The sequence below is a fragment of the Suricata suricatta genome, chromosome 9 (assembly GCF_006229205.1).
Source record: "Suricata suricatta isolate VVHF042 chromosome 9, meerkat_22Aug2017_6uvM2_HiC, whole genome shotgun sequence".
Classification (NCBI taxonomy): domain Eukaryota; kingdom Metazoa; phylum Chordata; class Mammalia; order Carnivora; family Herpestidae; genus Suricata; species Suricata suricatta.
This window is the reverse complement of record NC_043708.1, coordinates 82000480-82028021: the sequence shown is the minus strand read 5'-3', so window position 1 is coordinate 82028021 and position 27542 is coordinate 82000480. Positions and strand designations below refer to the sequence as shown.

General features: G+C 52.6%; 2 protein-coding genes across 5 annotated transcripts in view; both read right to left on the bottom strand.

Annotated features, from left to right (window-relative positions):
- Window positions 1-242: 242 nt before the first annotated feature.
- On the bottom strand, window positions 243-7278 carry JMJD7 (jumonji domain containing 7). Its single transcript, XM_029950716.1, has 8 exons — window positions 7189-7278; window positions 3187-3340; window positions 2855-3108; window positions 2201-2257; window positions 1518-1613; window positions 1252-1328; window positions 867-1026; window positions 243-770 (listed from the first exon to the last, which is right to left on the bottom strand). The coding sequence occupies exons 1-8, from the start codon at window positions 7250-7252 to the stop codon at window positions 682-684; spliced, it is 951 nt and encodes a 316-aa protein (XP_029806576.1). The 5' UTR covers window positions 7253-7278; the 3' UTR covers window positions 243-681.
- Window positions 7279-7442: 164 nt separating this feature from the next.
- The window catches only part of MAPKBP1 (mitogen-activated protein kinase binding protein 1), a 52155-nt gene continuing 32055 nt past the window's right edge, over window positions 7443-27542 (bottom strand). For 3 of the 4 annotated variants that reach the window (XM_029951034.1, XM_029951036.1, XM_029951035.1), the window contains 28 exons: window positions 24035-24097; window positions 23743-23800; window positions 22840-23010; window positions 22300-22437; window positions 21894-22076; window positions 21159-21319; window positions 20178-20367; window positions 19476-19622; window positions 19076-19251; window positions 18206-18297; window positions 17819-17944; window positions 17388-17458; window positions 17123-17244; window positions 16773-16848; window positions 16550-16661; window positions 16323-16386; window positions 15931-16065; window positions 15577-15713; window positions 15325-15380; window positions 13805-14041; window positions 13208-13374; window positions 12837-12982; window positions 12537-12734; window positions 12285-12369; window positions 11716-11999; window positions 10899-11495; window positions 10377-10462; window positions 7443-9898 (listed from right to left, as the gene is read on the bottom strand). In XM_029951034.1, coding sequence (XP_029806894.1) covers window positions 9671-9898; window positions 10377-10462; window positions 10899-11495; window positions 11716-11999; window positions 12285-12369; window positions 12537-12734; window positions 12837-12982; window positions 13208-13374; window positions 13805-14041; window positions 15325-15380; window positions 15577-15713; window positions 15931-16065; window positions 16323-16386; window positions 16550-16661; window positions 16773-16848; window positions 17123-17244; window positions 17388-17458; window positions 17819-17944; window positions 18206-18297; window positions 19076-19251; window positions 19476-19622; window positions 20178-20367; window positions 21159-21319; window positions 21894-22076; window positions 22300-22437; window positions 22840-23010; window positions 23743-23800; window positions 24035-24097 — 4306 coding nt within the window. In that variant the 3' untranslated portion in view covers window positions 7443-9670. The remainder of the gene's footprint in view (window positions 9899-10376; window positions 10463-10898; window positions 11496-11715; window positions 12000-12284; window positions 12370-12536; window positions 12735-12836; window positions 12983-13207; window positions 13375-13804; window positions 14042-15324; window positions 15381-15576; window positions 15714-15930; window positions 16066-16322; window positions 16387-16549; window positions 16662-16772; window positions 16849-17122; window positions 17245-17387; window positions 17459-17818; window positions 17945-18205; window positions 18298-19075; window positions 19252-19475; window positions 19623-20177; window positions 20368-21158; window positions 21320-21893; window positions 22077-22299; window positions 22438-22839; window positions 23011-23742; window positions 23801-24034; window positions 24098-27542) is intronic. The other variant, XM_029951037.1, reaches the window with a different exon arrangement.

Sequence of the window (27542 nt, the reverse complement as noted above, 5' to 3'; positions counted from 1 at the left end):
GTCCAGAGCAAAGCCAGGCACAGCTTCAGAGGTGAGTCACGAAGGTCCGCACCAGAGTTAAAACAAGACCCACTTGCCAGAGAGGGGCTGTGATGGCTGTCAGGGGTGTTGGCAGCACAGAGGTCCTCAGTCCCAGCCTGGACCCAGCCCTCACCCCCAATTCAGGGTCACCCTGAAATGTTTACCTCAATCTTCCAGCCCTCACCAGACCACAGAAGGCAACTTCAAGAGGGAGTCTCAGCACACATGAATCAAAGCCACTTTTTATTGAACACTTCCTCTGTGCCATGCCCTTAGGGTCCTTAAAGATCTCTCTCCAAGCCTCACAACACGCGATGGTTAGGACCCATCATTTTCTCGGTTTTACAGTCAGGACACCAATGCTGCAAGGTGGTAACTCGCCCACGGTGCTGGTAAGAGGCTGCACTACAAGCCCCACGCCTCCTCCAGTACAGGCAGCAGCCTCGCCTGTGTTGTAACTTCCTGGAAGCCCAACACAGACCTGCCTGGCACCTTCTGGACCTCCAGATCACCACCCAAAATTCTCAAATGCTGATCCCAAGCTGAGCTGGGCCACTGGCCAGCAGACTCTGACTCTAGTTTGCCTCTGGAAGTGACCTGGCCTGGGAGGGACATGATATTTTCTACCAGTTCTTGTTGGCAACGTTCACCAGGCTTCCATCAGTCGAGGCCTGAGGCCTTAGTGAGGGAGTCAAGCAGCTGGAAGTAACTGTACTTAAGGTCATACTCCATGTCATACCAGTAGTTCACTGTGGGGAGAATGGAGACCTGAGCATGAAGGGCCCCCTCCAAACCCGCTGCCTCCCAAACCCATCCCCCAGCTGCCCTACTGGGCAGCTCCTCACCAGCAATGCAGCCATGGGACTGCTGGACATGGTGGAACCATAGGGCTGGCAGGTAGAGCATCTCACCAGCTTGCACCGTGCAGCAAAGGGCTCGGGCCTGACTATAACTGGGGTACCGGGCCAGATCTGGAGCCAATGGGTCCAGTGGGATCCAGGGTACCTGGGGATACAGCAGATGCCAGGGAGCAGGCCCAATGCCCCGGCCCTCCAGCTCTGTCCCTTCCAAAGATAAACACCAAGAGCTCTGCCCTGTTCAGCACTGGGAAGGCCCAGACTTAAGGATTTTCCAGAGTAAGGTGCCACCTCTCCAGCTCTTTTGTGCCTGCTCCCCAGAGAAGGGTTCCTACCCTTCCCCTTCCTCAGGGCCCAAGAACAAGGCCAATACCTTCTCCAGGGCGTCTTCATCCACCATCTTAAATGAGCCCTCTTCAGTGAGCTGATAGGTTGCTGGTGTGTACAGCTCTGAAACCAGGAGAAAGGTCCAGGGACACTCAAGCGGCCTACAGCTTGCCACTTCCTCCCCCTTGTTCCCTGAGTGCAGTGGAAACACTGTGCCCACACCTCAGGCCTGGCACACCAGTTTGCCCAGGGCCCTTGCTGCCGTCCACCTTGGCCACCTGCTCCCCAGTCCCTGAGGGCTGAGTCCCCTACCATAGGGGATGAAGGGCCGGTCACTGGGTGGATGTAGCAGGAAGTGTTTCTCTCCAGAGACCACACAGTAGAGGTTCTCATAGTGGTCCTTATGCACTGCCAAGACAGAGAAGGCCCAGTGGGCAAGGTTATGAGGGGCAGGGCACAGAAGGGGACAAATGACCACAGAACAGATGTGATAGGTATAACAGAAGAGCACACAAAGTCAAAGCAGGCTCCAGGGGATGCCAAGGAGTCAGGCAGGATTCAAGCATTTCAAACCTCTGTCTACCAGGGACTTGACACATGCCAGGTCCTAGGCTCATCCCTACCAAGGGGGGAATCCAAACAAACAGGGTTCTCCCGAGTTCATCCCTTAACCTACCTGGCCTTCAGGAGAGCTTTCTGGAAACCTAGAAGAAACAGTCCCCTCCACACTCCAGGGCCATGGGGACCTCCCCCAATCTGAGCTATCAGGAGGCACTCCAGGGCCATGGGGACCTCCCCAATCTGAGCTATCAGGAGGCACTCCAGGGCCATGGGGACCTCCCCAATCTGAGCTATCAGGAGGCACTCTGTTATGCCCAAACCACAGAACCCCAGAATAAATCTTAGAAAATACTCTAACTTCTGTCCAGACCCAACCTTCCACTCTTGTCCTCCTCTTCCCTCCTCCCCCACCTCTGTATTTCCCTGACACCTACAGGATGTCACTGCAGCTGCATCCCCCAGCCAGAAGTTTACAGCATCAGGCATCTTTCCTGCAGGTCAGAGGTAAGAGGTCAAGTCAGAAGGAGCCATCCTCCAAGGCCAGGCTGGGAATAACTGCCACACAGAGATGCTGGACCGGAACCTGGAGGGAACCAGGGAGCTCGCAGGGAGAGAACAAGGAGAGGGGGCAGAGGAGGGCCACCTCCAGAAGGAGTCTCCTGCCCTGTGGCAGAAAGAAGGGTGACAATGTCCAGTACTTCCATACAAAGTTGTGGCCAGGAGGTGTGCCTGTGTGGCTCAGTTAAGTGTCCAACTCTTGGTTTCAGCTCAGGCCATGATCTTAGAGTTTTAGGAACTCAAGTCCCGTGTGGGCCTCTGTGCTGGCTGTGGATCCTGCTTTGGATTCTCCCTCTCTCCCGGCCCCTCCCCCACTCATGCTGTATCTCTGTCTCAAAACAAATACATAAATTAACACAAAACAAAAAGCAAAGTTGTGGCCTGGAGACTTGAGCACTTAGTGCACAGCACCTGACCCTAAGGGAACAAGAGTGTGGGCCAATTCATCACCAAAGGGAGAAGCAGCAAGCAGGGCTGACTCCTGCTTGTCCTTCCCATTTCTTCACCGGCCAGCCCCTGCCTCCACTCACCCAGTGCCTCAGAGGCCCAGGGCACGTGGGACTCTAGATCAGGCAGCAGCTGGGGCAGCTCGGTGGGCAGGTTGGAGCACTGCTTCTGCACGTAGAGGACTCCTGGGTGCTGGGTCTGGCCCTCGAGCACATCCAGCACATAGCTCAGGGGCAGGCGGCGCTCAGCGGGCATCATAAAGCGGCCCCCTCGTACAGCATCCGCGTAACCATCAGGGGTCACAGCCACACTCACCTCTATGGAGCCCACTGTGGCCCTGGAGGAAAGGACTTTCAGGCCATGTTCAAATACCACAAAGTATCACCCAACACCCCCCCCCCAGGGCAGCCTCCACCTGAGATATGGGAAGGACCACTTCTGCAGGGCTGGCCAGTGCTGCAGGGCATTGCGGATGATGCAGGGCCTATTAGGGCAGACCCAGTCCCGGTAGAAGTGGAGTGGAGTCGGGGGCTCGTCCAGGTAAGGCACAGCAAGAGGCACACTGAGCTCTGAGAGAAAAAGGGGGTGGGGTGGGGAGATGAACCCGCTGCACCCAGTTGCTGCCCCAATCCCTGTGTAAAAGATGCCCTCCCTGGGGAGGACACACTGCTATCACTGGACAATGTCCACCGATGACCAAGGTACCCTGGACAACCAGGAATTGAAAACCGAGGAGGGAAATTTAAGGGAGAAAGCATGAAGCTCCAACACACCAGGATGGACCATAAGTGTCCACAGGGCCAAGAGATGTGATTATTAGCCCATAACCCACACCCACCTTGGGACCACGTGCAGCCCTGTAGAGTGAGCCCTCGGCTTTCCCACTCTGCAGTGCCCAACATCATGGCATCCACTGGGAAAGACAGCCATGTAGGCAGTACAGGGAGCTCCAGGATGAGTGGAGCTGAGGCCCCAAGGCCACAGACTGGTGTGGATGAGCCAGGCTCTTGAAAGCACCCTCTGACAGTGATATTTACTGAGCATTTAGAATGTACTCAGTACTTGGTTTGGCCAATGAGGAGGTATCAAGGGATGATCCTATTGTTATCTCAAGAAGATTACAACCTAACTAGGGAGACAGGCTGCTACAGGAAACCACAGGAGGAAAAGTAAGAGCTGAACTGTGTTTTTTATCTTCCTGAACAGCATTACCATCCTCAGACACCCAGGGCTACTACGTGCATTTATGGTTGTGCAGTATGCCACCTGCACAAATGTCTATAGCGGCCCCGTATCACTTCTCACAAATCTATTCTTTTCAGCTCTTCCTTCTCCCTCACTTCTGTCCACCCACTGTCTCAGAGTCCTATTGATTCTACCAACCACCCCCTCTTCCTTTGCTCTGCTGGTATCCATATGCAAACAACCTTCTTGGGCCCTCAAAGGTCACTTCAGTGAGGCTTCCTTCCCTGGCCACCCTTTTAAATTGTAACCTGTCCCCAACAATCCTACACCCCTTCCCTTTTTTTCCTTCTCTTTCATTCATCACCACCTAACATACTATATATTTCACTTATCCAAATTGTTCATTGATCTCTCTTGCTAGAATAGAACATAAGCTCAATGAGGATAAGGATGCGAGTCTTGTTCATTGGTGTTCCCTCAGGACCTAGAATAGTCCCTAACACACAGCAGGTGCTCAGCAAATAACTGGCTTAATGGTTGAAAGCCTCCAACATCTCCTGGCTGTCTGGTTGCTGCAGTGAACGGACTGGTTTCCTTGAGGTTTAATTCCACTCCCTCTCAAAGCATCCCTCACTCTGGCCCCCATTATCTTAAAAGACAATCTCATCTTGTCATATCCCTAGTTTAAAAAAAATCCTTTGATGGCTTACCACTGCTCCTTACAAATTATAACGTGCCTTGGCACGCATTCAAGGTGATACATGATCAGGCCCAACCTACTTTTCCAGTCTGGTTTCCTCCTCTCTGGTCCCTGCCCCTTACCACACTCTCTGCTTGGGTGGTGCCAAACTTTGTTCCTACTGCTTCCTCAGACTGGAATACCTTTCTCCTGGCTTCTATAAAGGGCACACAAGGCTCTGCTTTGTTCATTTCATCCTCGAGATCTGGCCTGACTGCCGTGGCCCCAGTGGGCAGCTGCTGCACTAATTTTCACCTCTGAGGTCTCCATGCCAGTCATCTTTGTTTGCTTTGCATTCAGTAGGAAAGTAAATGTCTTTAGCTCAAAACCTGGAATTGAATGGGAAGACCCTGGTGGGCCCAAGAAAACGGAAAAGGAAAGAGCTGGCACCCATGCTTGCTTTACCGGCTAAAAGCTTAAGATGGAACTTGCCAAGGAGATAAGGGAGCAAGGGAGAGGAAACTGGCACAGGGCCTTCCCAGCCGTGCCAGCCCATCAAAGCGGTCATCTTGGAAGGATGATTTGGGGTTCAGTAAATCCCCCTATGATTCTCACTGGAATTCTTTTTCCCCCCATTTTAAGAATTTGGAATTCTTAAAATGCGTAGAAACTGCCTTTTTCTTCACCTTTTGTATTTTCTGCCACTACTGCATTTTTCCTACCTCGCCAATTGAAAGACTTCCTGTAAATAATGGTGACTGCTCCCTTCTGAGGCTCTGATGGGAGAATTTCAAAAGGGATTCAGGGGGCGCCTGGGTGGCTCAGTCGGTTAAGCGTCTACCTTCAAGTCGGGTCATGATCTCACGGTTTGTGGGTTCGAGCCCTGCATAGGGCTCTGTGCTGACAGCTAGCTCAGAGCCTGGAGCCTGCTTCTGATTCTGTACCTTCCTCTCTCTCTGATTCTTCCCTGCTCACGTGGTCTCTCTGTGTCTCTCAAAAATAAATAAAATACATTTTTAAAAATTAAAAAAAGGGATTCAGAAATTCCTTTGGCCCATAAATTCTTCTGCTAGAAATTTAACCAACAAAAATATTCACACATGTGCAGAATGACTGGCACACTGGCCTTTTCACTGTTCCATGAATACACCAGGCACACGCTACCTCAGGGCATTTGCCCCAGTGCCCTCTACCTCTCTACCTGTAATGCCCTTCTCTTAGATGTCTGGGCAGCTCACTCCTTTCCCCTCCTTTGCTTGAATGTCCCTTTATCAAGGCACACTACCTACCCTGACCATATTATTTCAACCTGTAACCTCCCCTCAACCCCTGGCCTGAGACCTTTTATTCGGCTTTACTTTTTTTCATGTATTATCTTCTAATCCATTTCTTCTACTGTATAACTTATTCGTTACTCATTTAGTGTGACTAGGGTTAATGATCTGTGTCCTCACTTGGGATGTAAGGTATGGGAAGGCAGAAATTTGTTTTATTCACTAATGTATCCCAAACATATTGACCAGAGGCCTCACACATTGAGGTGTTTAGTATCGACGTGCTCCTAGTATTTGCTGCAGCATTAGTTAAAAGATAGACTGGAAATGACTTAAATGCCTATCAATAATAGGCGGATTCAGTAAATTACAAGAACACAAGTGTGAAAAAGACTGAGGAAGAGGAATATGGGACAGTCTTCAAGATACAGAATAGTGCAGAAAAGTGTTTAGCGAGCTAACATTTGTAAACAAAAGGATATAGATAGTGCCGTGTGTGTGTGTGTGTGTGTGTGTGTGTGTGTGTGTGTGTAGCGGGGGGCTATATACATAATATTTCTGGAAGGATGGAAACTGGGGGCTGGAATGGGAGGGATGCTTACTTCACATGATACATCCGTTGTTTTTTAAACCATGTGCCCGCACTGTTAATTAATGGTAAAACAGAACAAAACGGGAGAGAGGAGAGAGAAAAATAAAAACTCAGCAGCAGAAGAGGGATTACTTGTACAGCTGTCTACAATTCTCCCTAAGCTCTGCACCACCTTGGAGAAGTTTGTTCCTGAATAAAGCGTTTCAGCTGGGGTTTAGAAAGGGAGCACCTGACCACCCTAAGAGCTCACGACAGGAAAGGCTGGGAACGGCAACAAAAGACTGCCCCAGTATTTGGGGCGGTTTGACAGTGGAAAGTACACCAGGGTGAGGACTGGCCAGAACCTTGGGAGTAAAGTCAAGAGACACCAGGAAACCAGGAGGACATGCGAACACCACAACAGGAAAGCCAACGCCGCAGCACGGAGGTAGGGGCGAGGTTGCGGCAGAAGAGTAATCAGAGTGGGGCCAGCAACGAGTCAGGTTCATGATTTTTTGCGCTCCTTGAAGACACGAACCGGGGCGGGAGGGTGGAGGGCGGACAGCCAGTGGAGACGATGGCCCAGGAAGGCCAGGACGCACCCGACTCGGGGCGCTGGTTCCCCGCATGCCCTAGGGTCCGCCCACGTCCTGAGGCTGCCCCGCGGTGGACGCAAGGCAGTCACAGCCTCTGCGCCAACGCACTCACCCCTGGCGGCAGCCGGGAATTCTCGTAACTCCCTCCGCACGGCGTCCAAAGCCGCCTCCGCCATGACGCCAACGCCGCAGCTCCGCGGCCACGCGCTCTTCCCTTAAGACCCCGCCCCGCCCCGCCCCCGTCGAGTCTCGCAGCTTCGGAGCACAGTCCCCTCCCCCGCCTCCAGCGCACCCAGGTCCTCCTAATCAAGCTGCGGGTGAGGAGCTGCGCGGTCTCCAACCTGCCCCATTCCCTGGCATCCCAGATTTAACAAATGATTGTTTATTGATGAGTTCATACATCAATACAAACGGACGAGTTAAAAACGGCCCCTGCCCCATGAGACCTCAGGAGGAGGGAAGCGCCATGGCCTGGACAAAGTATAAAAGTTATAAATAAGGAGATTTTCAAAACTGGGTCAGGGTAAATCTGGTCGCGGGTGGGGGGGGGGCAGTTGCCGGTGGCCTCAGACATGCAGAAGGGGACGGGCGCCGGCGGCCACAAGGTCCCCTCTCCCACCTAAGCTCTCTGCTGAGGTACAGAAAGGGCGGCCACCTTCTTACAAACCTTAGTGGTAGTGTAGCTCCCTCCTCTGAGGAACTGGCTTGCTGATTATCTCATTAGTACCCAGACCAGGGGGCTAGGCCTGAGCCCTATTGGAGCTGGGCTGTGGCTGTTGTGCCTGTTGGGGGAGTGGTAGTGGACTTCTAACCCTCACAAAGACAGCTGCAGCCCTGCCAGGGTCCACCTCAGCTGCAGGAGTTCCTGGGGCCAGGATTTCTTTGCAGTTTGGCCATGCAGGTGGTAGTAGTACAGAAGAGTGGGGGTGAACTAGGTTTCATCTGTTCTGGTCCACTTTGGCTGATGCAAAGGGGTGGGCACTCTACAGAAACCAACTTCTAAGTTGCTGCCTACAGAACCGGCAGGGCCCAGGGCCTGTCCATGGGAGGGTAGGCTGTGGTGGCCTAAAGCTTCAGGAAAGCTACTCTGACTTACCTGAGGCAGAGGGAAGCAGTAGGGCCCAGAGACACGTGTTCTTCATCCCAATTCCTCAACAATTGCTTTAACTACTTGGTCCTACTCTACCTGCCCATGTACCCTATCTCTTTCCCCTCATCCCTAACAACTGCCCTTCTAATCTACCCCCTTCCCTCTATTACTTACCCGTCCCACTACCACCTTTCCAGGGTGTCTCTTGGCCCCTTCTGCAGTCCCATTTGCCTCCCCCTCCCCTCAACTTCCAGTATCCAGAGCATCTTCAGTGTCCAGCCTCCTTTGAGGCTCCTTCCACCCTAACCAGGAACCTATGAGCCATTCACATCAGCTAGGTTGTGGACACCAAGAATCCAGAATTCAGGTTACTACATTCCAGTACTTTTCATGCTCCTTGATAGCTCCACATGAGCCAGGGTGGTGAAGTAGGAGTAGTACATGAAGGGAAACCAGGTACACGTCAGCCAGCCAAGTACTCTAGCCATGAACACTCACTCAACTTGTGTGTGTGTGTGTGTGTGTGTGTGTGTGTGTGTGTGTGTGTGTGTGTGGTGTATAGACTTGTGTGACCAAGGTCCTTAGAAGGTGGGCTGGTGCCCTGTAAACCATGAGGGAAGTTCTAACAGGCTTCTGACTGGGCATCACTCAGGATGCAAAAAGGTGGCCTCTGGGTCTAGCAGCCTGCTGGGGACCAGGGTTGGGAGGATGGGGAAGACCAAGGGGCTAAGAAGAGAAGGCCAGGGCTGTATGTTTGCCCAGCAGAGGGCTTTACTGTCCCGCAGCAACATCCCACAGCTGTCTCCACAAGTTCTGGCCAGGAGAGAAAAGGGGCACAGGGAGAGAGATAATGCTAGGGCTCTCTTAGAGGGGGAGTGGGAGTGGAATGTGGGGGCTCAGGCCTTGATACCAACTCAAGACTCCTGATGGCTGGGAATGCCCTGGAGGACTAGAGGGATCTGCCTTATACAACTGCCAGGAAGTAGGGAAAACATAACTCCCTGCTCTGGCAGCCAGAGGAGTGCAGCTGGTGTGGGAGGGGAAGTGGAGGTAGAGGTGAAGCTCGGCTGTTGGCTGAAGGGCACTGAATGCCACGTGACCTCTCACTTCCACCCCACCAAATACCCTGTGTGTGCTCCACCCCAGGGAGCTGATCCCTGCAGTAATTTCAAATGGCTTCTAAGAAAAGAGGGCCAGCCCTTCCCAATTTCCCCCAAATGGGGCAGGCTGCCCTCCTACTCCTCACAGCACCAAGATGACAAGGATCCAAGACCTACCCTGCATGAGCCACTGAAGGGGCTGTGGAGGCAGGGATTCTGAAAGTGAGGTGACAGGGAAATAAATTAATAAATACAGGGGCCCCATGAGGAATAGCTGGGAAAACTGCTTCCCCTCTGAGCACTGATCCCTGCGATCCACTCCAAGCATCCCCACAAGTTTTGGAGTGGAGCAGGGGCTACAGTTTGGAATAAGGGAAACATTCACTTGGAATAGGATTCTGGAACTAGAGTCTGCGTTCCATGCGCCGCTCCACAGCCCGAAGCAGCAGCTCTGAGTATTGCTCTAGCAGGGCCTGTGTTTGCTCAGCCCCCACAGCCCCTGGGCTCCCACCCGGGCTGCACAGCACAGTGCCAGCCAGGGTCTCTAGCTCTTGCTTCACTGAAGAGAAGGTGTTTCTGAGGAGCTGGGTGATGCGACTTTGCTCCACTGAGGGCGTCTTGCAGCCGGCCACCTGCAGGAGGACCCAGGAAGTAAGTAGGAGGAACAGTGGAAGAACACCCTCTCAATGGATGTATAAAGGGGAGGGGCCCCATCTGGGTCTAGCCTGCTTCCAAAGAAGGCCCTGCTGGACTGCCCCCTATGTCTAAGGTGGCCAAATAGTTTTTGAATATGACAAGGGACACTATTAATAATTATACAGGGATAATAGGCATAAACTTGGATGGTCCTGAGCAAACTAGGACATATGGTCTCTCCAGCCCTACCCAACCCCTCCAGTCTGAGGAAGTTTCCAGCTCTTAGCAAGAGAGGACCAGAAGGTCCTCCATTCAAGAAAGAGCCCTGGACTAATGGCCTCTAGCTCCCTCACCTACTTTGCCCGGGATGTTCTTGATTGCTCCACCCATCCATCAGTGGAAGAGCCTTAGCATGGCTGCTCTGGATACACAGCTAGCCCTCTGCCTTCCCCACAGTAGGTGCCCAACACGTACCAAGTGGTAGAGCCGCACAGCCTGGCGCACATTGCCCTGGAGCTCTGCTACGAGTTGTTCACACTGCTCCAGGCTCATTGCTGGTTCTGGGAGGGACAGATACAACTCAGTAAGGCCCAGCAAAGCTGCCCTTGCAGGCCTCCCACCCAGAGGCCACTGAGAGCAGGAGAGGCCTACCTGCAGGATCACACCCCGTCCACTTGCCTGCTGTCCTTTCTTCTTGCCTCCTTCCTCCCCAACGACCCCCCCTCCCAATACCACACAGAAAACGAGGTCCAGAGGGGAGGGCCAACCCTAGCCCCAGGGACCAGAAGGGATTGAAGGAGCAAATGGGTCACAAGATCATGAAAATTGGCGGGAGTGTCTCACCATCAGGAGGGTGACATATGGACTGAGAAGGGGGCAGATAGGATGAAAACACCAGAGGCTGGACGCACAGAAACGGGATGGAGCCAGAGAACAGACAGCAGAGATGGGAGAAAGAGGATGGGGCAGGACTGAGATCTGGGGAGCTGTGCACACCTGAGTCCTGGCTCAGGGCTGCCCCTGGCCTGGTGCATTCCATGGGGCTGGGAGTCTTCTCAGGGGTTGGGGACTGCAAGTTCTCAGGGCCTCGAAAGAGGGGGCTGATCGGCAGTTGCTGGCCACAGGGGCTGTTGGGCCCAGGCTGAAACTGGCACTCTGTCCTAGGCTTGGGAGGGGCACTCTCCCCCAAACAGGCCCGCCTCTCAGATGTACTATGAGCCTTTCCCAGGCCCACTGGGGATCCAGGCCGGTCTGCCTCACCAGGGGCTCGGCCCTTGGTAACAGGTGAGAATGTGGCCAAAGTAGGACGATCAGGCAGTGGCTTTGGGATGTCCAAGACCAGGTGAGCTCGGCTGGGCAGGGCTAGCTTGCTGAGCGGTGAGACTCGAATGGGAGCAGGAGCTTGAGGTTCAGCCGCCAGCCCTAAGTTCTCCCCAACAGAGATGCTGCGGGACATCTTGGCCATGGAACTAGCGGTGGGGTTCTGGTAGGAGTGAGGCCGAGAAAGACGGCCATCAGCCCGTGGCAGGGAGTGCAGGGCCTCCTGGGCTTCCATCTCCCTTAAGAGCAAGGGGCCTGGTGGAGGGGCCTCATCTGCAGAGAAGACAGAGATATGCAGGTCAGGTGGTGAGAAAAACATCCCAGGTGCAGACTCAGCGCTCTAGAAGTTGCTGTGCCCAGCACATACCCACTAAGGGACAGTCAGTGGCAAGCACAATGACACCTCAGGACTAAATCAGGCCCTCTTTCCTCTAGCATGCTCATGCGCTCCACACTCCCTGCACCCTGGAGTTGAGCCCACCAGGCTCCTCACCTTGTGGCACCAGACTCTGCACAGACTGGGCTTTCTGGAGTCCACCTAAGGGGCTGGCTGCAGCCACTCTCTTGGGGGACCAGCTGCTATCCGGGTTGAGTCGGCGTCGAGGCAAAAGCACAGGTACCACTTGCTGGGGGCCACCATTTCCAGGGGAGGGCTCTGCCTCTGGGGGTGCTCCTGGAGGACTGGCACCACTGCCTCTCAGCTGCTCACCCGAACCCTGCAGCATCTGGACTGGTCTCGATGTCAGCGCCAGGCTTGAAGAAGATGGAGACAAGTCCCTACAGGGAGGAAATGTGGAAGAAGGCCCAGCGGAGGCTTAGGAGTCCTCTTTGCTAACACGAGGAGAAACACTGGGAGAGAAGGGCCGGCACAAAGCCAAAATACTTGGCTATCCCAAAACTTGGGAGTGCAAAATACTGTTGAGCATGGGAAGACAACAGCCTTGGAGATAGGAGTGTGGCTTGCTGCCCTAGGGGCCAGGACCAGCCCTCTGGGGAGGGCTGGGAGGTCAAGTGAGCCAGAGCTCCTTGTAGGAGACTGAGAGCTGCTGTGGGGAGAGGTACCTGAGTGGGGGGGTCTGCACTTGCAAGAGGAATCGTGAAGAGATGCTCCGAGACTCTATCCTCTCTGGTATCCGGACTGGGCCCCCTGCCAGGGTGACAGAAATCATGAAGTGAAGCAAGCCCTTGTCCCAGATTCTGCCTCCCCTCGAATGTAACCCAGGGCATGGCCTGCCCTTGTACCCTCCCTCTCATCCAGGCAAGGAGGGAAGGAAGGAAGACTACAGTGATCACATATTGGCCCTCTGACCACACCTGGAGCGGCCCCATTGGCCAGAGTCTCAAAGTGCTGTTTTAGAAACTGCTCCTGGTCTGGAGTATGGGGACTGCCTTCCTGCAGCCCATAGGAGCCAGTGCCTCCTTCTTCTTCCTCCTCTTCCTCATCACCCTCAGCTGGCTCTTCAAGGTCTGAGGAAATGCCATCCACACTTAGGGGCTCCGTGCTCTCAGAGTCTGGATGTGGGGAGGGTAGAGAAGCATCATGCTGCACCAACCCGTCGCCAGAGCCTCCACTCCCACCTCAGTCCACTGACCTCCCTCGAGCTGCAGCCTCACCTTCATTGGGGTGCTCAGGGCTAGAAAGGCGGCTGCTACTGTAATCCACAGAGCAGGCACTGTCAGGGCTGTGCTTCTCGGAGCCCCTGCTGCCTGGATACACTCTTCCCAGGGTCCCTCGGGCCGGAGCTTGCACCTGGAACTCACTTTCAGGAGGGCCAGCAGGGGAAAGAAGAGGCAATTAGCAGTGGTGAGCAATCCCACCAGACATCTGGCTTCCTTCTCCCCAACCTGTGAGTGGGACTGGGGATGAGACAGGGGCGAAGTGGCAGGCAAGTCCTGAGTAACGTGGGCCAGCCCTCCCGTATAAAGAACACACAGGAAGAGAACACTGCAGAGCCCCTGAGGTCTGATGAGGGAGGGACCCTTGCCTGGTATCCAGGGTGGGGCTGTCGCCCGCCTCCGGGTAGACAATACCATCTTCGATGGGTGCAGGCTCCAGATCTTGGGCAAAGACCCCTTCCTCTTGGGACAACAGTCGAATGATGTGGGGGCAGGAACAGGGCTGGGAAGCATGAGGCCGAGGGGGCTTTTCATTCTAGGAACACACGAAGGGGTAATACTGAGGATGCTGATGTGAGAAAGGGTCTGAGAAAAGAGGTGGGGGTGGGCAAGGGTTTGGTATGTATCAGTTCTAGGGGAAGCTGAATATTCCGACTCTGAGGACAACTCCAGCTACTGTTCTTGGGCTTCCGGAATAACTATATTCTGTTACATTCCAGGCTATCAGCCTTCAGCCACCACTTAATATCATAAGCCCTTGAAGAAACCTGGCCAAGGGCAATGGGTGCCACCCCAATCACCATACCACCCAGCCTAGCCAGCCCCAACCTTTGCAGTCCAGGCTACTCATGTGCCAGAGGAGCGGGGCAAGCATCGCTGGCTCAGTGCTTGGGCCTCAGGTGTTAGCATAAGGCTGCCTAAGGCTGCTTGGAGATCTCGAGGTTGCTAGGAGAAAGCTGGCTCACCTGGCTAGCACTTGAGGTCTCAGGGACCTGCTGACCATGTTTCTCAGGGCAAGAGGGGGTCATGGCCAGCAAGTCTTGGCTAGGGCCTTGAGGGCCTGGGGCCAGTGTCTCCAGCTGCCGTAGGTCCAGCATGGAGCGGACACTCAGCTCCACGCCTGGCTGAGCCCAGCGGCTCCTTCTTCTGGGTCCTTGGTTGGCCGCAGGAGCTGGGGCCAGGAACTCCATTGTCTCCTGTGCCTGGTGTGGGCAGGGGTGGGGGAGGGGTAACAAGCACCATACGATAGTATCAGCGAACACTCATATATCACTTACCGTGTGCCAGGCATTTTATTTACATGTGTTTGCTCACTTAATCCCTACAACCACCTTATGAAGTCAGTAGTATTATTATCCCCATTTTTACAGGTGGCAAAACTGAAACACAGGGGGCTTAGGTAACCTGTCTAAGTCCCACAGACAGTAAGTGGCCTGTCTGCAGGTTACAGCTCAGGGAGTCTGGCTCCAGAGTTCATGTTCTTAGCTTCACTCTACGTCCTGTCTTAGACGTTCTAGTCTCAGTCTTCACCTGGTGTCATGGACACCTCAGAACTGGGAATCTCTACAAAGTCCCTTACTCTGAAGATGGCCCCAAGTCCATTCACAGCACCAAGGACAAACCAATAGTCCAGCCTTGAGCTCCTGGCCTGGTCAGAGGCACCAGAGGTTTCACGCCACTATTCCTGCTTGGAGCTGCTGCAAACAATGAAGGCGCTGCCCCTTGAAGACTTGACGTGGCCCAAGGGAGGGCTGGGCTGCTGTGGAACTTGCTCACAAAGCCTGTATGCCCCTTCTGGCTGCCCTGACGTAGCTGCCCAGTCCTCTCACGGCCCTTTCCCTCCAAATTACTGCTCTCGAAGTTCCGAGCTAGCCTCCTAACCTGGGGTCTTTAAAACTAGTTTCTCGAGATTTCTATTACTTGGACATTTGATTTTCTTGAACTTCAGTTCTTTTTTTGTTTGTTTTTTTAACATTTATTTTTGAGAGGGTGGGAGGGCAAAGAGAAAGAAAGAGAAAGGATCTGAAGCAGGCTCCATGCTGACAGCAGAGAGCCCAACACAGGGGAGAACCATGATAATCATGACCTGAGCTGAAATTAAGAGTCAGACGCTTAACCAACTGAGCCCACCCACGAGGCCTTCTTAGAGTTCAGTTCTAACTGTTTAGCTCGGACACCCCTTTTCTACTCCCCACTTCAACCTGCTCTCTGTTCACGTTTACTCCCAGGCCCCCAGGCAGCTGAACAGTGGAGCACTTCTTTTAGTGGTGACTAACCCTTGCAGGCCACCACATCTGGCCTGCAGGAAGGAGACCCCTGGGCTTCATCATCTGTAACCTGGGACCAGCCGAGCTGCTCAGATCCTCCCACAAGGCCCTTTCTTGAACACAAGAGATGCAGCATTTGGGCAGGCCCAGAAAGCCCTGCTTTCACCTTCCTCCGCCTCATATAACCTTGGAAGGGCATTATGATGATGGTGACTCACCCGGCTCATCTCCCAGTGGGACAGGCTTCGAGGCAGGACTAGGCCAGGCACTGAGGCTAGGCAGAGACAGGCAGTCAAAGAGAGTTATCTCCTGCCCACCCACCTGGAGCCCTGGCCCCACATCAGCCCATACCCTGTGTGGCCACAGTGAGGCTCTGGTTTCCTCAGCTCACCCTGCTCTCACCACCACAGTACCAGAAAGGACATAACTGGCCACTGTGGCAACTGGTGCCACATGAGACTTTCACACACCTGGCTCTTTCTTGGCACCCTTGGCAAGGATAGGCAGAGCTGGCAGTTCTTCTTCTTCAGTGCCTTCATCTTCTCCCTCCTTGTCACTGTCTGATGACAGAGCTGGTCCAGGAGACAGCATCGATGGGGCCTCATGCCTAAGTCCAGGACAAGGAAGGTCATGGGGGGAGGAGACTCAATGCCAGTAGAGGCCAACCTTCATGGGTCTTGAGGTAAGAAATGGGTGTTGGGGGTACAGGAGTCGAGAAGTACAGGTGAATGTCAAGTCCAGAGCAGAAATGAGGAGCACAGAGATCATAGTGAGCAGTCTGGATGCCCACCCACCACTTGCCCGTATCCATACTCTGTCCTCACCGGTTGGGACCCGCAGCCCTTTGGGGAGAAGATGGTCCTTGCTGCTTGCCCCCTCGCTGACGCTGGCGCAGCTCAGCCAGACGCTGCCTCATGCTGATGGTCATCTCAGAGCTCAGGCGCCACACAAATATACAGCTGGATAGAGCCACAGAGTTGGGTGAGGGAGGGGTGGGGTAGGACCTGGGGTAGGTAACGCACCACTAGTTCCCCTTCTTCATGGGCTGGCAAAAAGACCAGAACCACCCTCTAGCGCCACATCGGCCCAGCCAAGAAATACCCCTGCTCAGCTCTACTTCCAAGAGACATCACTGATGTGAAAAGAGGGGAGGGAGCTGGGCATTATGTGTGGCACAGAAGAAAAATCTGTCTTAGTGAAGCTGGCTTCTGCTCACCTGTCCCCTGACACAGAGATGAGATGTTTGCAGTCATTACTAAACTTCATGCCAGTGACAATCTCTGTGAAAAACAAAGAACATGGCCTATCAGCCACCTTAAAGTCCCCGCCAAGCTTCTGTCCCAACACTGGAGGTCAGTGGTTGGTTGGAAGGATGGGGCCAGGCAGCTCTGCTAGGTCCCAAGAAACTAAAGGAAGAAAGAGTAAAGTTCCAGCAACACTTACCTGAGTGGCCAAACATGGTGGCCACACACTCGCCTGAGGAGAAGTCAAAAATGGAGAGGTTCTTGTCAGAACAGCTGGTGGCGATATAGATCCCTGAGGGGTCTGTCTGCACCTGAGGAGTGGGACACAGCTGGCAGAGGACAAGGGAAGGCCCAGTCCCTTTCCACCTAGTACCCCTGTCTTCCCCGTCTCTGGTCTAGTGGCCATCCTGCCGGGCCCTTACCTTAATGAGAGTGCCGTCCTCACCCTGTGACCCTTTAAACAGCTTCTTCTGCTTCCCACTGCTGATGTTAAAGATCCTATAAAGAAGCACTCTTGTTCACATGAGGAAGAGGACATAATCAAGCAGACCTGGACCCCCCCAGCATTCAGTCCCAGCCCTGTTCTCTCTGGGAGCCACTCCCCAACACCAAAGAGACTACCACAGCTTGGGTGAGGCAAAGTGCTCCTTCTACAGGCTCACGGGGTACAAAGTCCTAGACAAAAAGATAGAAGTGGGGAGAGAGCTGCCTACAGCTGACCCCCTCGAGCACAAAGGAAGGTGGTTAGATGGGTTGAGAAGGGAATGCCCACCTAATATTTCGGTCCTGGCAGCCGATGGCCGTGTATTTCCAGCTGGGCTCCACATCCATATCATAGAGGGTCGTCTTCCGTACCACGTGATGCGTCCGTGTAAATTGGACTCCATCTCCAGACTGAAGGGGTAGAGCATGTGGGCTCACCAGGCCCAGAGAGCCCCGCTTTCACCTCCCTTCACCTCTTACAATCTCAGCTCAGGGAATGATAGAGATCCCCCACCTCCAACCGCTGCCCCATTCGGGAAGCCCCACACCCTCACCTTCTGTGCTGTGCGGAAGTAGATGCTCTTGTCTGCTCCACAGCTGATCATGCGAACTTGCCCATCGCTGGCTATGGAGGATGGGGGGGGGGGGGGGGGGAACCTAGCTATTACCACAGTTCTCACCACAAGGGGGCCAGCCCTTCCTCTGTCTTCCCCCATACTGCCCCACTGCTGAGCTATTCCAGACAACAAATCAGGATGCTTCCCTCCAAAGCTTTCTGTTCTCTCTGCTCTCAGCCAATGTGGTAGGCTCATGGTCACCTAGACTGACAGTCTTCATTCCACCTGTCTTCCTCTCCAGACCCAGGCCTCCCAGCTGCTGTCCCACACAGCCCTGTCACTGGCATACCCTTTGCATGGAGGCAGGAGATGGGGTGGAGGATACTGGTGGTAGGTGGCAAGATGTGTCTCAAGTGCCCTGCCCCTACCTGCAAACTTGACAGCAGTGATGGAGGATGAATGCTCGTCCAACGTCTGCTGCAGGCTATATTCACGGCCAGCATCTAGCACATGGATGAGCCGATCCCGGCTTGCTGACGCCAACAGCTTCAGACCTGGGGTTGAAAGAACTCTATCAGCCCATGAGTGTCCAGAGAAAAACCCTATGTCAGGCCCACAGGAACTGAGTCCCATAACCCTGAGCCAAGTGAACCATGGAGCCAGCAAGGAGCTGTCCTTCTCTACACCTATAAAGATACCAAGTCATTCAAACGATGTTCAGTCCTACATCCAAGAGCCAGGATGGAACCAAGTGGCACTAGAGGACTGGAGGAGCCCCATGCCATTCTGGGCTAGATCCCTGGCATCCTTCTTACCTGTGTCTGGCTTAGAGTACTCCAGGCATAGAATTTCTGAGTCATGGGCCTCCACCTTTAGCATTTCACTCAGGGACTGCAGCTCATGCACCCTGCAAAGATGACAGGGAAGAGGGTGTTGACAGGTTACAAGAAGAAAGGCTCATCCTCCATTCTCTGCTAGACCGTCCCCCTAACCTGTTTTTAAATTTTTATTTTTATTTATTTTTGAACTTTTAGGTTTAGAGAAAAGTTGCAATGAGTATAGAGAATTTTCATATTAACGACAATTCAAATACCAGAACCAGGAAATTTACAGTAGGACAATGGTATTAATTAAAGATTTTATTTGAATTTCACCAGTTTTTCCACAAAACCTTTTTCTGGATCTAGTATCCTAGCAAGAGTCCAAATTACATTTAAGTGTTATTTCTCCTTAGTCACTTGTAGACAGTGACGGTTCTTCAGTCTTTCCTTATCATTCATGACCTTGATGCTTTTGAGGAGTACTGATCACTCTTCAACACTCTTTAGAAAAGTATTGATTACTCTGTCCTACATACTTCAGCTTCAGTCTGCCTGATGTTATTCCATGACTGGACTGAGTTAATGCATTTGGGGGCAAATATACCTCAAAAATCACACTATTTCCTTCTTAGTACATGATATTCTGGGCTTCAGGATGTTGACATGGGGATGTTAAGTTTAATCACTTGGTTAGGATGGTTTGTGCTGGGTTTCTTCGTTGTAAAGTTACTATGTTTTCTGTGTGTAGAGACATCTTGTTCCCCAATCTTTCTGAGCCAGTTTTTCTAAAGTTCTGTCCTTCAGCACCTAACTCCCTAGGTCTGTGCCATGGGAGGCAGTCATACACTCCAGGCTTGGCATTACCTGAGTGTGCCTACACGGTCCCCAGAAGCTAGATGCTGTCCGTTGGGGCTGATACACACAGAGCGGATGCCAACACGGGGATCCATCAGGGACCCATCGGCTTTGTCTCCTCCAGGCAGCTCAGTATCCAGCAGGGCCTGAGTGTTCCCATCCACATAGATGATCTTAATGAGGTCCTAGGGGTGCAGGTCAGAATAGCAGGTGGATTAGGCAGGCCTAACCCAGTACAGCTGCAAGGGGAGAAGAATGCTGGGCAAGAAGAACCCCTGGCTCAAAGAGCCCAGTCAAACCAGAGCTAGAAGATCAAAATCTGGGGACCCAGTTCCTGAGGAGGAGGTGTGAGGCTGAGGGTATAGAAGCGTTAAGTGGGGAGTGAGAGCCTCAAGGCCTCGGGGCTCACATTGCTGAGGATGTTTCGGTGCAGGGTGGAGCCATGCACCCCGGAGCTCTCTGTGTTCCACAGGCGGATGGTGTTGTCTGAGGAACAGGTGATAAAGGAACTTGGGGGCAGGCAGGCCTGGTTACTGTCCTTCACTTCAGGATAGACCTGAGGGACAGAGCGAACAAAGTCAGATCTCCATGTAGGGGGCAATCCTGAGACGGAAGGGAATGAGAATAAAGAGAGAATCCTGGGAAAGACTTAGCCCAGTGTTTGTCACATAGTAAGCAAGCCATAACTATTAGATACTTGCTATTATCACTAAGGGCAAACACCTTAACAAAGCTCCTGCTATGTTCCAGGCATCTCCCACTTATGTCATTTCATTTAATCCTTAGGACAACTAGAGTAATCAGGTACATCAGTTTACAGGGGAGGAAACTGAGGAGTCAATTTCAGTAACTTGTCCAAGATCACCCAGCCCAGGATGAGACAAAGCTAGGGATAGACAGGGGGACAATGGAAGAATCTTGAGATATATAAACAGTAAAATTCAAGCTCAATCCTCGGGACCCACGTGAAGATAGGCAGATACACAGGGATGGTGCTGGAGAAACAAGGAAATGACAGGAATATGAAGACATCCTCAGGGATCCCCACCTCCTACCCCACAAGGGTACCCCAGCAAACCTGGTCAGTCCCAAGCCGGCCCAGCCCACATACCTCCACACTCCAGACGCAGGAGGAATGGTAGAGAGCTGAGTACACCTTGCCCACTTTCTTGGGGTCCCTCACATCCCAAACATAAATGCTGTGGTCGTTGTATACACAAGACAGCCACTGATTAGTAGGATCAAAAGTCAAGGCAATGGTGTCTGGATACCTGGCATTGGCCACTCCAGAGAAGAGGCGACTGTGGGGAAGAGGACAGGGCAAACAGGGAGGGAGGAGCTGATGAAATGGATGACTGAAAAGAATGAAAACATAAGCCAAAGAACAAAGGAAGGAGCAGAGCTAGCAGGAGGAGCCGCCTATAGACCTGCCCGGGGCAGCTGCCTGACAGAGGAAAAGGTCTCTGACAGCTTTCAGGCGGGAGCTGACCCCTGACCTGGCACTAGCTGTTGGACTGCAGTGTTCTCATGATGAACACAGTGTCACAGAACACCAAAGTCAGACAAGGTAACTCTGTGGCCATGATGGAACAGAACTAAAACAAGACCCCTCAGTAATCGTGTCTGAGCATAGATAAACACCCGTCACTGTATAAACCACAAAAATGACCAACACTTCAATTCCCATCTATCATGATGGACTGCTACTTCTTTGCCAATTACCGCTTTAGCCCTAAACCTTCCCTTCCACCTTTTAGATAAAAATTATTAAGAGGTCCGTTTGTAGAATTGCCCCTACTTCCTGACAGCATCTAACCATAGCAAAACTTCAACCCCTTGAACCATTCCTAAAATCATCTAATACAAGCCCACATCTTACAGTAAGCCCTGACTAATACTGTGTTTCCCACAGTGTGCAGCCTCCTTGGTCGCAACTAGTATCAATAAGCCCAAATTTGGTGGCCTACAGAGGTGTTCCTGGCAATCGCCAGGGCACTGATAACACTCTTCATTTTGACTCCTGAAGCACAACCAGGGAAGACTGGGCCCCGGGTGAGGCTCTGAAGGGAGGGAAGGGATCCACACAGCTCACCTGGCCTCAGTGACACTGGCAATGTCTGTTCCCAGGGCGTGGGGCCGGGGCAGTGTGCTGAGAAAGTGCAGGTTAGAGGGGTTGAAGAGGCGCACGGTGCCGTCAGCACAGCCACAGAAGATGTAGTCTTGGCTCACAGAGATGCAGTGGGCCACAGTGGTCTGCAGGCAGAAGGGCTCAGGTCAGCAAGGGTCACCTGCCCAACCCCTCCTCAAGAGTCACCTGCCAAGAGGAAGGACCATCCAAGGCAGAGGTGAGGAAAAAGTTCCCTAGCAGCTCTGGCCTGAGCCCCTCAGCTGTTATCTAGAGATACCCCTCCCTCCAGCAGCAGGTGGCCAGAGGGCCCACAGCGGCGTGCATTTGGGGGAAGGGAGTCAGGGACCCTTCTAAGGCACGAGAAGTTTTGGCAAAGAGGACAGAGTAGGAAAAGCCCAGCAAAGAGAAAGAAAGAGCAGGAGAAAGACAGGAGGTTCTAGGCATCACTTACTGTGAAGCTGTCTGTATTCTGAGAAGAGGGAAGCAGAGGAAAGAAAGATGGAAAGAGAAAGCAGAGAGGAGGCAGTTATACAGATCTCCAAGGGCTGGAACTAGGCCAAGCTCTGGCCCCCCTCAAGCTTCTCTCTCCTGGGGTCCTGCATGCATGAGGACCTAGACCCTGCTTTGGGGCCAGAGGCATCAGATCTCCCCTGAGCTGACGCAGGGGCAGCCCCTACCCATTGGGACAGAGGTGCTTACTCTCAGCTCCACCCACTTATCCAAAAGCCTCCGATCGCTGAACTCGCACAGCAGCCCTGAGGACGTGATACAGAAGGTGCTGTCGGCCTTCTTCCCTCGGCCGCAGGCCACATCAGTGAACAGGTTGTTTCGTAGCTCCCCCAGCAGCCCTGAGCGGCCCAGCAGGGGCACAGTGGCGTTCACCTGTGGAGACACACCACAGTTGCCATCCATCCGCCCCAGAGCCTGCCTCTGCAAACTAGGCCCTGGGGAGAGGGAGGTGAAGAAGCAAGGCCCCCTTGCTCTTTGAGATTACTCCTTGGCCCAGGGCTCACCCAGAACTTCTGTGCAGCCCAATGAACAGGCTCTCCTGGGGTGGGCTAAGTGGGCCCTGGCCCTGGGGCTACTTCCAGCATCACCAGCTCACCTTTGAGGTCTTACTGTCATCGAGGTACCAGAATTTGATGTGCCGGTTGCCTGCAGTGACAAAGTAGCTGCAATCTTCAGAGAAGGACACTGCTGTCACCCGACTGGACACCTTATTGGAGGCCACCACAATATTTTTCTGGAGGGAAAGTCAAAAGAAGAATCAAAATTCTGCCTCTTGGAGCTAAGAAGAAAGAAGTTCAGAGGAAGGAGGAGGGGTTAGATAGGATTTGTACTTTTAAAAAAATGTTCCTTTCCAAGATTTTTTGGTCAGAAAAAGAAGGGAGAGAGAATTTCTTTCTAGAGGAGCTGAAGAGATGTATTTCCTCTGTAGGTCCTCAAAAGCATAAAGTTAGCCCCTTTCTACCAACACACGTGGCTACACAGTTGTTCTTTTCTGCTTCAGGTTATTTTCTAGACTGAGACATGAGACTGAGAGAGCAAAGTAGAGCGAAGGGGCTCACATCAGCAGCTTCCTGGCTCCCCGACTGGTCTGTGAACCCCCATGAGGCTGTCAGGTCAGCCCACCCAGTCTACTCACCTTCCAGGCCCAGACATTGACAATCATGTCATGCTGGTAGCCCACGGAGACAATGTACTTGGCGCTAGGGGAGAAGGCCACACAAGCCACGCCATATTTATGCTCCTGCAGCTCTGCCACCTGGCTATGCTCAGCCACGTCCCAAACTCGGACGGCAGGCATGTGCCCACTCTGCAGGGAGGGAAGAACTGGAAGTGAGGGCCAGAGGCTTACAGCCTCCTCAAGCCTTTCGGGGTGAAGGCCCTCACTCCTGCACCCTCAGTTACTCAATATAATCTCTCCAGTGACCCCTGGCCAAGAGTCAAGAGCAGAGTGCTATTACAGGGCAAAGGTATTTTAAAAGCATGATAAATATCACAGGACAATGATTATTAGGAAGAAAACAGCCTCCGATTTCGTTCAATATGCACCTCTGTATTTGTTCAAAATTCCTTGAGTGACTCTTGATGGGCCTTCAGGGTTGAGAACCACTCCCACTCATGCCTATTTCTGCCTCCTCTGCCTCTCTGTAAGCCTGAGAAGGCAGAGGCATCCCTCGTGTGCCCAGCAGGGGGCCTCTGGGGATAATGACTAATTTAAGGCAGTGGTTTTTCAAAGCATGCTTCTCAAACCAGCAGATTCTGCACAGGGGAACTGTCAGAAATGTAAATTTTGGGGTCCCATCCTATAGAATCAGAAACCCTGGGGGCAGGCCTGACAATGTGTACTTCATTCACCAAGCAATCCAGGTGATTCTCACTAAGGTTTAAGAACCACTGTTCAGGCAGAGCAAAGACTAGGATTTAGCATCTGTTCAGGAAGCCAAGGCGGCAGTAGCCCTAACTCGGTCTAGGATTGTAGCTCTCTGCTGAGGCCAGGCCACCCACCCACTTCAGAGGACTACAGCCCCCATTTGTCACTCACCTCTCCAGTGACCAGGTACTTGCCATCAGGAGAGAAGGCGAGGGCAGTGATGGTTTTCCTACAGGACATGAGCCAGGCTCAGAGGGGCACTGACAGCCTGGCCTAAACCTGGCTCCCAGAGTCTCCTCGAAAGGCAAGATGAGCAGACACCAATAGCACATGTGGTGGCATTTTGCTATCTGATCGTGGGCCCAACCAGGTCCCAGTTCTCAGAGCCTCAAAGACCCCAGACAGTGCCCTTTTCACAACTTCCAGGAATGGAGGTGCTCCCTGAGGGCCCAGACCCATTCACCTGGAACTGTTGAGGATGTGATGCTGCTTGTGTTTTCGGGGATTGAACAGCACGACCACACACCTGGGAAAATGAGGGAGACAACAGACTTAGCACCAAGCCACAGCTCCCCTAGGCGCACCCAGGCCACCTGGGAACTCCCGTCACTCAGCATGCAGAGCTGTGTAGAGCATGAGAGGGGCTGTGCTTGCTCTTGAGGGCAACTAACTGCTCGCTGGCAACCTATTCTTCTTGCTTCCCTTCCCCACTCACAAGGATCTATCTCTGCAGCCCTATGAGGGTGAAGGCTCCCTGGAAGCCTATCCCACCAGGTTGCTAAGTACCAGCACCATCTCTGGTCATACCCACAAAGAGCATCAAGGACATAGGCCTTCCCACAGCCCTTGCACAGAGCCCAGGAAGGGATGCAGGAGGGAAGAGTGCATGTGATATGAGCAAAGCAGCAGCCAGGTTACAGGCTGAGAGCCACATGATAAGAGTTTGTGCTCCAAGGCGGGGGTGAGGCCTCTCATATGTGAGCCCACATGTGTACCCGGCAGGAGCTGGCCCCATATACTCTACGTGCCAAATGAAGAAGGAGGTGGGAGGCAGGAAGCCAGAACTTCAGGGAGGCTCAGTAACACTAGGGGGAGGGGCAGAGAGAGCCCCAGAGGGCCTGGGGAGGACTGTGCAGTGCCATGGAACTCCTGTGCCCAGCCCTAAGAATCCCCAGTCCCAAAGGGCCTGAGAAGGGCCCTCTAGACTGCCAGAACTCTGCCCGCCTGCCTGCTGTGCAGAGAAGGGTGGGAGTACCCTCTCCGACCAGGCTGCAAGGCTGGGAGGGATCAGGTTCAGACTTTCCAGAGGCAGCTCCAGAGAGGAGGCCAGGTGATAGGAGTCAAGGCAGGAAGATGGAAGCCATAGCCAGGCAGTGTTCTCTTGGGCTCCTGGCTGTCAGCGGGTCTGGGCCCGTTGCCCCTTCCACCTCACTCCTTGGTCAGTACTCTAAGTAGCTGACAGGAGCAAGCCTGAAGCCTGCTACCTGGGGAGAGACTGAGCAGAGGGCGACATCCCCCAGACCCAACCCTGTTTAATGGGAAGCCCACTGCCTGCTAGAAACTTGAAGCAAAGGCAAGTATAAGCTGCTAGTGAGTGCTTGGCACATTAGGCTCCATAAACCACTTCAATATGCAAATTCCACAGGTAATCTCTAGGGTCACCAGGATTTCTGGTATCTGAGGTACTAGATATGCCCAGAACTGCCGGGCTGAGCAGCAAAGCCTTGAAATTCCTGAGTCATATCATCTTCTCTTCTGATCCCTTCCCCAAATCCATCCTCACTATTTCCTTTCTCCTTCTCTCCCCATCTCATCTTACCTTGTTCCCCTTTCATCATTCCTTTCTTCTTTCTCTCTTTATACCAACCTCTAGTCTCCTGCTTCCCTTGTACAATGCCAGGTCAGAAGGGTTTTTTTAAATATATGACAAAAGTCAAAGGGCCTTGGAAACTCTGTGCTACATCATTTTTCTTCCCCTCTTCCCAAACACACACACACACACACACACACACACACACACACACACACACACACACACATACACACACACACATCCATGCACAGTTGCCCAGCTTTTGTTATGGGCAGTCCAGGATACAGGGAACCTAATTCCTCTAAAACAGACAGATTCATAGAACCTTAGAGCTGGAAGGAAGGACGGAAGGAATTAAATGCACTGTGCAGCGCGCCTGGGTGCCTCAGTCCGTTAAGCGTCCAACTTCGACTCAGGTCATGAATTCAGGGCTTATGAGTTTGAGCCCTGCATTGGGCTCTGTGCTGACAGCTCCTGGCCTGGAGCCTGCTTCAGATTCTGTGTCTCCTTCTCTCTCTGCCCCTCCCCCTGCTCATGCTCTGTCTCTTTCTCTCTCTCTCTCTCTCTCTCTCTGTATCTCTCTCAAAAATAAATAAACATTAAAAAAATTTAAAAGATTAAATGTCCGTACTAGGTGACTTTAAACATCACCTAGTCCAATCCTCCAGAATTTTTAGATGAGGAAACCTAGGCTCAGAAAACCCCTCCAGAGAGTAGAGCCAGATCTCCTGACTCTCAGTGCGCTTTACATCAAACACACGTGCATGTCTGATCTGATCGTGTCACTGCCGGACGATCATCCCTGGGGGACTTCCAAAACCAAACTCCTTAAAGTGCTCACGAAGGCCCTGGATAATATGTCCCCTGCCCACCCTTCAGCTTCACCCTGAACTATGCTCCAACCACATGCTTTCACTCTCTTTAAAAGAATGTGCTCTCTCTCTTTGCTGTGCTCTGTTATCTAGAACATTCTCTTCTCCTTTCTTCAACTAATCTTTAGTCCTCTTTCAGATCTCTGGTCAAATGGCCTCAGTATATGCTCTCATAGCAAGCAGAGTGTATCAATCTTTTGTAACATTTATCACAGATGTAATTTTACACTTATTTTAATGACTCTCCCACCAGACTGTACATTTTGTGAGAATGAGAAGTGGGTCTGGTTCTGCTCACAGCTTTGTCTCCTGTGCCCAGTGGAGACTGTCCTATTGCAGCTGTTCAAGAACCACTTATTAAATGAGAGAATGCCTCTCCTGGTCCACTAGCTTGGTCCTGGGGGGCACCAGTTGGCCCAGCTCTCCCTACTCCACACCCCACCTGTCTTCTATGGAAAGAGGGACTGAGGACATTTGGATCTTCAGAAGCAGTATGGGAGCCGGAGGGACACTGTGGGCTCTGGGGACAGAGACCAGGGTCTGGCCCCTTGTTCAGGCACATACAGCTCTGTGACCCTGGGTAAGACACACTGTTTACTTATCTATAATAAAAGAGACACTCATATCTAGCTCATCGGACTTCTGTGAAGATTAAATTATTTTTGTCTGACACAGAGTAGGAGCCAAGCAAATGGCAAATGCTAATATTACTATCCCTTAAGTATGGGAAGGAAGCTGAAAGAGGGCTCCTGGCAGTGGGGAACGAGGTGCGAAGGGACTATGTCAGGTTTTTCCTTTGGAGGAATGGAGGTGAGTCCTGCCTGTTAAAGCTTCCTTTGAAGTTTTTACCATTACTGAGGTCCTATTTTTTGTTCTGGGAAGGCAGCCAAGAAAGGAGAGTGGGATTAAGCTTGGGGATATAAAATATTTTCATCTTCGTTCACTTAAGGGATGACAAGCTTAGAAGGTAGCAAGGAAGGCATGAGGGAAACGTGAAGCGAGAAACCACCTCAAGTGCCCAGGACAGCAGCACAGAAGCACTGTGGAAAGAAAACAGATGTGCATCCCTGGCTAAGTTAAGATGCACCACACAAAAGTTTCCGTGAACTCTGAACAGGACTTCCTTCAGTAACCGGTCCTCTGCTCTCCACACAGCAGGGCCCAGTAATAAGAGTTAGCATTTATCAAGCACTTTCTATGTAGCAGGCACTCTGCCAAGCATCCTAGATGTCTGGTTTTAGCTAATCTTTACAACAACCTTGTGAAGCTGGTACAATTAACCCCAC